Here is an 8,675-nt window from a genome sequence, read left to right as displayed (position 1 = left end):
GTCCACAGGACTTTCCGCAGGGCAGGACTGGGCATCTCTCTCTGCCTTCTGGAGAACAGAACTCGGCAGCACCAGGTCAAACTGCCTCACAAATGCTTCCTGGCCTGGTCCTATCCCAGAGGTGTGATTTACACACTGCTTCCGGTGGCCCTTCCCGCTCCTTCATTTTCCTGCTTCGGCTCTGGGGACAGTGTGGCCTCCTGCATCAGCCTCCACCACCGAGCCAAGTCACCCCGGCACCCGCACACCTGCCTATCCACAGAGGACTCCGCTCTCCGATCCCACGTGTCCTCAGGACATGCTCACAGGGCCGTGGGCTCTCAGCCAGCACGGAAGAAACGCAAGGAGAGCTACACCAAGTGCAGAAAGATGGAAAAGAAAAAAGCAGGAAAAGACATTATCAAAAGAAAACTAAACCACTTTTTAATTTACTTTCTCTTTGCTGGTTCTAAAGCCAAGCACTTGCTCTTTCCTCTGACTTGAATCCTTTGAGTAATTTTTTCCATTGTGGCACTTTCTAGAAGATCATTTTCGCACATTTCTCAGATACAGCAATCCTTCCGGCATTCCTCTATGCACACATTACGGGACCCCAGCTCTAAATAGAAAAGACTTTTATTATGTCCATTAACCACGGACATATGTGCTCCAAAAGTTTCCTGACACGCAGTCATTTGTGGTTTTTTAATTATAAACAGAAAACAGTCACTAGAAAAATAAAGAAGTGAGTCCATAAATGCATCTTTATACATGTGAGTTTTGTCTGTATGCGGCAGAATGGTTGGATAAACGGCTCCCCCAGTTGCCAGCTCCAGGATGTGAGCATGCATGTGGTTACACACGCACGCACATGCACGCACACAAGGAGACCCACACCCCGCACATACCCCAACACCTCCCGGGTGGGTGCCGGGGTTGTGGCCATGCTTGTGGACTCTCCTGAGCTGCCGGAGGGAGGGCTCTGTCGCAAGTTAGCGAGGAGAAGGCCGCACCCAGGGACACAGTGACGAACACAGATTTATTGAATGCGTTTTATTTTAACAACCAAAAAATTCTAACAGCCTAACAATGCACATAAGTTAAAAATTAATTATCACTTAGTGATAACAAAGATAGTTGATTTACATGGAAAAAAGAACATTTACAATATGTTAATCCTTATTCACATTGTTGATACTGCAATAAAACACAATTTGTTTTTTCTTTTCATTTCACAAAAAAAAAAAAGGCGGGAAATTGTGCTTTGTCAAGAGGCACTACAAGAGAAAGTTTCTTCTTCCAAATAGATATTATATGACAGATATTGAATAAATAGACATATATGCATTGTAATTCGCAAAGATCTGGCAAGACCACAGGCTAAAATGCCCACAGATTCACTTAGAACCACTGCAAATTTGGCAGTGAACTTAAAAAATAAAAGGCAAGACTTCGCATTGAAAAATACCTAATAAATTTTTGGTTGAAGTGTAAAAGTACCCAATGCGGATGTCATCGAGTGATGAGCCACCTGGTAAGAGCTTGGCAAAACCGGTTCCTAGGGTGTGAGCAGTGACCTTCAGCGACAGCGTGAGAAGACAAGGTGGGCAGTAACTCGGGGCTCGGGACGCAGCAACCGCGGACTTCCGGTTAAAGCTGCGGCATCTACAGACAGGAAAGAGCGACGTCCCTGCGGCCGCCGCCCCTTCGCAGACACGTGACGCTCATGGCAAGGTAAGGTTGAAACGTCATTATTGGAAAAAGTACAGGAAAATGTCCCTTTAAAAACTCCAGAGGTCACTGAGCAGCTAGAGTTAGCTTGTATTGCAACGTGTCTTCTCCCTGTATATTGTAAGTTCTGAGTTAATATCTACACATAGAGGTTTTTTTAACTCCTACCTTTTATACCTTTCAAATATATAAATAGTATTAACAGTTATATTACAATGCTTGTGTGGTAAACAGAAAATAACTTTCAAAGTGATATTGCATGAGGTTTTTGACAAGGTTGCATGAGACACGACTCAAAAAACCCACCCATGTGGGGCTGTGAACGGCAGGGAGGTGGCAGGAGCCGGCCACCTGAGGTGAGGTCGCCTCCTGCACCGCGGAAGGGGGACGGGCGCTGCTGGCCTTCGGATGCGGGCAGTGGGGCAATTTCCTTTCGCGCCAAGCAGGTGACCTACTGAAGCTGCTTCACTTCCTCTGCTGCCTGGAGCTGCGCAAGGTTCAAACCACGCTGCGGCCAGGGCTGCGGCCCAGGGCGGGCAGCGGCCCAGAGACGCGAGGCTGGGGTGGTGGCGACTGCCAGGCAGAGGAGTCCCGGGTGCCGGAAGGAGAGCCAGGTGGGGAGAGGGGGCCCCTCGGACTGCTCGGCGGCCTCTTCTCTAACTTAACAATACCCCGAACTATTTTCTATTTAAGAAACAAAACAAAACAAAAACAGCAACAACGAGGAATGAGCAGGCTTAACAGTTTAAGATTTGATGCCACCACAGGGAAGTGATTTCTCGGCAAACTGTGGCTCCTGGTGTGCGTTCCGGGTGCCCTGTGCTGCCGTGGCTGCAGCCGGGCAGGTTCTGTGCAGAGCTGGCTTTTCCTCACCTGGCCTCCACGGCACAGATCCGCTCACCAGGGCGAGGACCAACGAGGGACGGACGGACAGATGCCAGTCCGCTACAGAGTCACGGAAGTGTGCGCTATGTCTTTACGAGTAATTTGACTTGTAGCATTTTAATTTGCCCTGATTTGTTTTCACTCGCTTTCTTCTTCTTCTTTGTTTTTTGGCAGTGTTGATTTATCCTGTTAAATACATACCTCTAAAATTACCCATGGAGCTGCCATATAGGAAGCCACTGAATTCAAAAAAATCAGGGACAAACACAAAAAAATAAATAGGAGTTCAAAAAATAGTCACCCCACCCTGAGAGCAGGCCGCAGGTTATCAAAAAGCCAGAGTGACTCCTGTGAAGTGGTTTTAACACGTGGCCAAGTCTTTTCTGTAGAACTCACTGTGCAGCCTGTCCTCGCAGGCCCAGGGTCTCTGTCCACGCAGGGAATAGAGCTCTGTAGATACAGACACATGTACATATACACACGCGCGCCGCCCCCGGGCCTGCGGCACAGCCCGCCCTGTCACTGGCCAGTGGGCAGCGGCCCGTGGGCCCTGGGACTCGGTCCGGGCCGCGGATGGCGGAGCCCTGCAGGTCTCTGCCAAGGCGATGTCTGGACAAGGCAGAAGAACAGGACTCGGTTTCCAGGCATGTCCTGCGCAACAGAGGAATGTCATGACAGGCAAGGAGAATCAGACAGACATAAAAGGACAAAAATAAAACAAAGCCAGGAGGATGTCTGCAAAGAAGAGAGAGAGGAACCCTCGGAGGCTGCTGTGCCGGCTGCATCATCTCTGGTCGCCCTCGGCGGGTGCAGCCTTGGCCCTGTCACCGCTGTCCTCCTCGGCCTCCACCCGGTACACCTCCTCTGGGCCGTCCTCGCTGTCGTTCTCCTCTGACTCGGTGAGCAACTCCTCGTCCTTGTACTCAGCCACGTCCACAGCGGAGCCCAGGTGCTCCTTGAGCTTGCCGTGGTGCTTGACGTGGTAGCGCTGGTTCTGGAAGAACTTGATGATGGTGTGCTTGGGCAGGTCCAGCTGGGCCGACAGCGTGTGGATGGCCTCCTGGTCGGGGTACAGCCCCACGTCGTGGATGAAGCTCTGCAGGATGCCCAGGGCCTCCAGGGAGATCTTGGTGCGTGAGCGGGGCTTTTTGGCACAGCTGTCATCAGCCGGAGGGGGTGCGGGAGGTGCCTCTTCCCGAGGTGGGGAGCTCTCCTTGGTGGGCTGGGACTGCTGTCGGTGGAGGACCTGGGGACAGAAGAGGACATGACCAACATGTGACTCGGTTTACCTTCCACATGTCATCAGCCCTCCAATGTGGGTCACCTGGCCAGCCCTGTAGTGACACCACAGCTACTCAGAAAGCCAGGCTCTGCTGAGTTGGACTCTGCTACAAAACCCGGTCTTCCTGGGGTCCTGGTTGTAGGCAGGCACATTTCTGGACCTGAAGAGGTGTCACTAGCTGCCCAAGGTCATCTAGCTCCAGGTTCCACACTGTGACCACACCAAGCCCTGCCAACTCTCTGAAGATAAAGGACAGATAGGGGACAGGGAGGGAGAGGGCAGACTCATCTCCGGAGCTGGACCCTCGGGCATCACTCACTCTCATCGTGTGTAGGGGGAGGGAAGGTGCCAACCTCCGAGGGCCATCGTGTGGATTAAGTACATCACGAAGAGGAAGAGCAGGGTCCCGGGCCAAGGACCGGCCAGCTCTGTCAGGACAGGGCCACGGTAACTCCTCTGAGCTCTGCAGAGCCCCACTGTCCCCACCCAGCTCACTCACTCCAGCCAGCGCCCCAGAGGGGCCCGGCTGTGGCCACCTCCAGCTCAGCGCCAGCTCTGGGGAGAAGATGACTTCACTGCCAGCCTGAATCAGAAAACCGACCCTGTGCAGAATCAGGAGCACACTTGCTTTCTCTTTGCTCTGACTCTGATCTTTAAATAAGGTTTCAAGAAATACAAAAATCTTTGAAGTAATTCAAGGATGTAATTGTTTCTTCAATTATGAATTCTAAATAACTGTCATACTCAGTTGGACATTCTAAGTATCACTAAAACTAATCCTCTATTTTTGTAGACCTCCTAATTTCTGTTTTTTCATGTCTAGGTCTTCCAGCTGTAATTTAAGTAAGTTCTTTTTTATTTCCACCTACTGCCTTCTCATTAAACAAACAAAGGGACAAAAAACCCTAGACAGCAAAGTTTGCTTGGCCCTCGTCACACCTTCACCGTTGTCCCTTTGTGTGAAACAATGTCCTGTTCTAATACTAACTGAGTGACTTCTGCATTCCAGACAAAGAGCGATACCAGGAGACAGTGAGAGAAACCAGCCCTTCTCCAACACAGGCCTATGTGACAAGGACGTGGTGAGGGGGGCCAGGAATGACTCTGACAAGGAGCCCTGGCCAGCGGCCACTGTTCACACCCCACGCCTGTGGAATTCCAGGCCCACCAGGACCTCGGTGCCTGCCTGGAATCCCGTCTGGCTCAGCCCCACCTGGCTTCCTGAATCCTCCCAAGACCTTCTGGAAGAGTGAGTTCACTTTTTAAAATCATGGAGTCCTCTTTCTACCATCTTCTGTGTTTATGCAATCCTTTTCATATTAGAGTCACAAGTCAAATACTCTCCAGTATTCAGGAAGAATCACCCCAATCAAGGCAGGAGAAAACATGTCTTGTTTCATTAAGGAACTATGCACAGCACTGCCCACCACCCCACCGCCAGCGCACACTGCTCATGGGACCTGCTGCTTCCAAGCTAACACACAGCAGCACAGGAAGCAGTAAAACAGAAAGAAGAAAGAAATCCCTGTCATTCCTCCCAGGCTTGAGGGCCCTCGGACGACAACATACCTTCCCCACAACGTGAAAATGTCAGCCTTTAAAAAATATTAGGGCAGATGAAATAAAGAAATACTAAACAGAAAAGGCTTAAATTGTTCAAGTAATCATCAAAAGCAAATAGAGTATCTGTTACACATAACAAACTGACGGCTGGTGGCAGGAAGAAATCTAAAACACAGGACTATAAAACAGTGGCACTCAAGCCAAATCATGTTGACCAATTAAAATCAGTGTTCTTAGCATTTTCTTTACCACTCCCGGCTAAGAGTAAACTCGTGTGGTCTGCTGTGGTGAGCTGGCGTCAGCAGAAAAGTGAGAGCTGCTTGCTCCCACATCCTAATTATCCGCCAGGGAAGTGGGGCGTGGGGCTCCCCTGCCCAGGCAGCCAGCATGGCGCAGGCTGGCACCAGAGTGTGGGCCCTGTGCGCCAGCAGTAAGCCGGCCTCTGGGTCAACAGGTGAGGAGCCGGGACTCCGTGAGACAGACGTCAGGCAGAGAGCACATGCTCCAAGAACATGGGCTAGGCACGGCACTCCCCATTAGAGCAATTGTGTTAATTGGAAAACAAAAGAGAATTAAAATGCCCCATTTTCTAAATTACGCTTGCCTTCTGTAGTAAAAGTCAGCAGAACGGTTCCATTTAATTGAATAATTAGATTGGTTCTTTAGGGGTTTTCCATTGTGCACTGGTTAGATTTAAAGAGATTTTCCAAAACTGTACTTTGAAGTTCCTATAGTCTTTCTGCATGATAGCACTTTTCTCCTTGGGCCCAACTGGACAACTTCACCTCCCTTCATTTCTCAGAACTGAGCACAGAGATGCATATGCGCAGGGAGGCCATGGATGAAGCAACAAAGGGACAATAATAAGAGCTACTGCACACTACATGGCTATTTGGTGCCAGGCAGTTTAAAAAACTTCACATGGACTAAGAAAAATTTAATCCTACGGTTCCTCGTGAAGGTGTTATTTGGATCCATAACAAACCAGAAACCCACAGCACCTCAGGAGAAGTCTCTAAACTGAAGCCCAAAAAACCTCAGGAGAAGCCTCTAGACTGGAAATGCACCACTCCTCAGGGGAACCCTCCAGACCGGTGTTGTCAGCATGAGGAGTTATCTGCCTGAGAAAGTGAGTTTCAAGGGAACACATCTGGCACAGACTGGGAAGATTATTCCAGATGAGAAACACTGAGAAAAACTTCTCTACGAAGTGAAAAACATAGCTTCTGTCCAGATAACCTACAACAGCAAGCGGGGCTACAGGACATTATCTGCATGAAGAGGGTCAAGCGAGAACTGACACTAACACCACTACAAACAGCAATCACAATGCAGAGCAACAACATGAGCGTCTCTAAACCGAGCCTCACTCTTAAGTTATCAGAAGGGCTAAGTTTTTCCTGCAACACCTGCGCTTTCCTTTGACTATAACTCCTTTTCACCACATACAGTAGAACCTGGGTTCACATGCTACTCGTATTGCAAGACGTTGCTTGTTTATCAAGTTAAAATTTATTAGAATTGTTTGTCTTGTAGAATATTCACAGAACAAGTTACAATCCAAGGTTTTACTACATATACATATATGTATCACTATATATGTTTTTATATATATAATATCTGAGATGAAAAGAGTCCTAAAATTACCTGTCCCAACTACCTTTATTCCACCAATATGTCTTTTTTTTTGGTACCAGGAATCAAACTCAGGACCTTTGCGCTTGCGAAGCAGGCACTTGTGCTGCTGAGCTATATCCCCGGCCCTTCCAACAAAATGTTGACCCCTCTAGCAGAGAGTTGTCCCTAGACAACTTCTAGCTAAAGAAGGGCATGATTTCCTCTCTAGGAAGTAGCTGAGAATCCCTGCTACCACCAAGTGCAGGACAGCACCTAATGCTTAAAGGAGGGTCTTCTGAAGAGAGGAAGATCAATCTGAGTGTTATTCTAAAATCCCGCCCACCGGGCAGCATCAACTCATTTTTTTTTATCTTTCCCACATCTTGGATAAATCATGTCAGCTTCTTTGCCTCTTTCTCAAAGGACAGGTGCCTGAGGTCCCATTTAGCTGAACTCAGTTTTCTGTTAGAATTCCTCCGTGTGTGTCCTCATTTTCCTCTGCATTAACTCGAAGGAATTGAGGGTGGTGTCTGTTCTGGCGAGAGCCCCGAGTGCCGCACCTCCGACCCCTGCCACGTGGACAGGTGAGCGGAGCATCCTCGCACGCCTGTGGCAGCACGGCCACACGTCCGGCCAATTACTTTTTAAGTCACAGAATTCACATTTACTCCCGCTGAGACAGAGAACGTCCTGTGCACTGAGTGGAGGTGTGTTCTTTCCTAACCTGCTCTTCTTGCAACCAGATAACGTATTCTGTGCTTCTCTTTAAGTTTATCCAACCATCTCCCCAGAAACGTATGTACAACTGCCTAGGTCTGCAGACTCCAGTTTCACCCTTTTCCCCGTGCGAGAATAGGGGGTAAAAATGCCCCTCCTCGAAGTCATGCACACACTATAAATCCAGAACCAAGCGCTTGGTCCCCAGAGGGCATCTTCACAGCGGCTTTCGTCCTAACTTCCCCAGCGGGAAGCAACAGCACGGTCTCTCCACAGTAGCATGGATAGACTGTGGCATCACGCTGACATAACAGAGCAGCGGGAAGCTGGACGGCTGCTCTGCATCTAGTGTAGACACTATCGCATGCCTATTACAGCTAAGTGACAGAGGTCAAACGTGGTGAACTAAACACCACACAAGGCCACGCATGTCACAGTCACAAGGAAAAGCCAAGAAATAGACAAGAATGGGAGAGAACAGGAAATATCCACAGTGACAAATGTCAACATAATGGTCACTCTCGTGGTGAGCTGAGTGGAAGGGGACAGGAAATCACCACCTGCAATGGTGGAAATATTCTTTCTTGTCAGTTGGGTGTTGATTAAAAGACTGTGTAATGTGTCTAAAAGACTATCAAGGTGTACAATATCTATGCATTTTACTGTTTATGGAGGTGATTGCTATGGTTTGTGTCTGGGTGTCCCCCCAAAGCCTCATGTGGCCATGGGGCAGGCTTTTAGAGTTTGATTGATTATGGGTGTGAGAGCTACACCCGCCCTGGGGTGGATAGTTTGCATATGTAAGGGAGAGGAAGAGGCTGCTTGCGGTCATTGCTCTCTTTTAGGTGTTTGTTGCTTTGCTGTGTTCTGCCACCATGAGCTGTAGCCCTCTGCCATGTGC

The 8,675-nt window shown here is 49.0% G+C and overlaps 1 protein-coding gene across 1 annotated transcript in view; it reads right to left on the bottom strand.

Moving 5' to 3' along the window:
- Positions 1 to 999: 999 nt before the first annotated feature.
- Positions 1,000 to 8,675, bottom strand: part of Satb2 (SATB homeobox 2) — a 147,413-nt gene continuing 139,737 nt past the window's right edge. Inside the window, exon 10 of the mRNA XM_013511972.1 lies at positions 1,000 to 3,841. Coding sequence (XP_013367426.1) covers positions 3,380 to 3,841 — 462 coding nt within the window. The 3' untranslated portion in view covers positions 1,000 to 3,379. The remainder of the gene's footprint in view (positions 3,842 to 8,675) is intronic.

The sequence above is a fragment of the Chinchilla lanigera genome, unplaced genomic scaffold (genome assembly GCF_000276665.1).
Source record: "Chinchilla lanigera isolate Chin_1 unplaced genomic scaffold, ChiLan1.0 scaffold00002, whole genome shotgun sequence".
NCBI classification, from domain to species: domain Eukaryota; kingdom Metazoa; phylum Chordata; class Mammalia; order Rodentia; family Chinchillidae; genus Chinchilla; species Chinchilla lanigera.
Note: the sequence above shows the minus strand (reverse complement) of the source record. Positions and strands in the feature narration are given on the sequence as shown.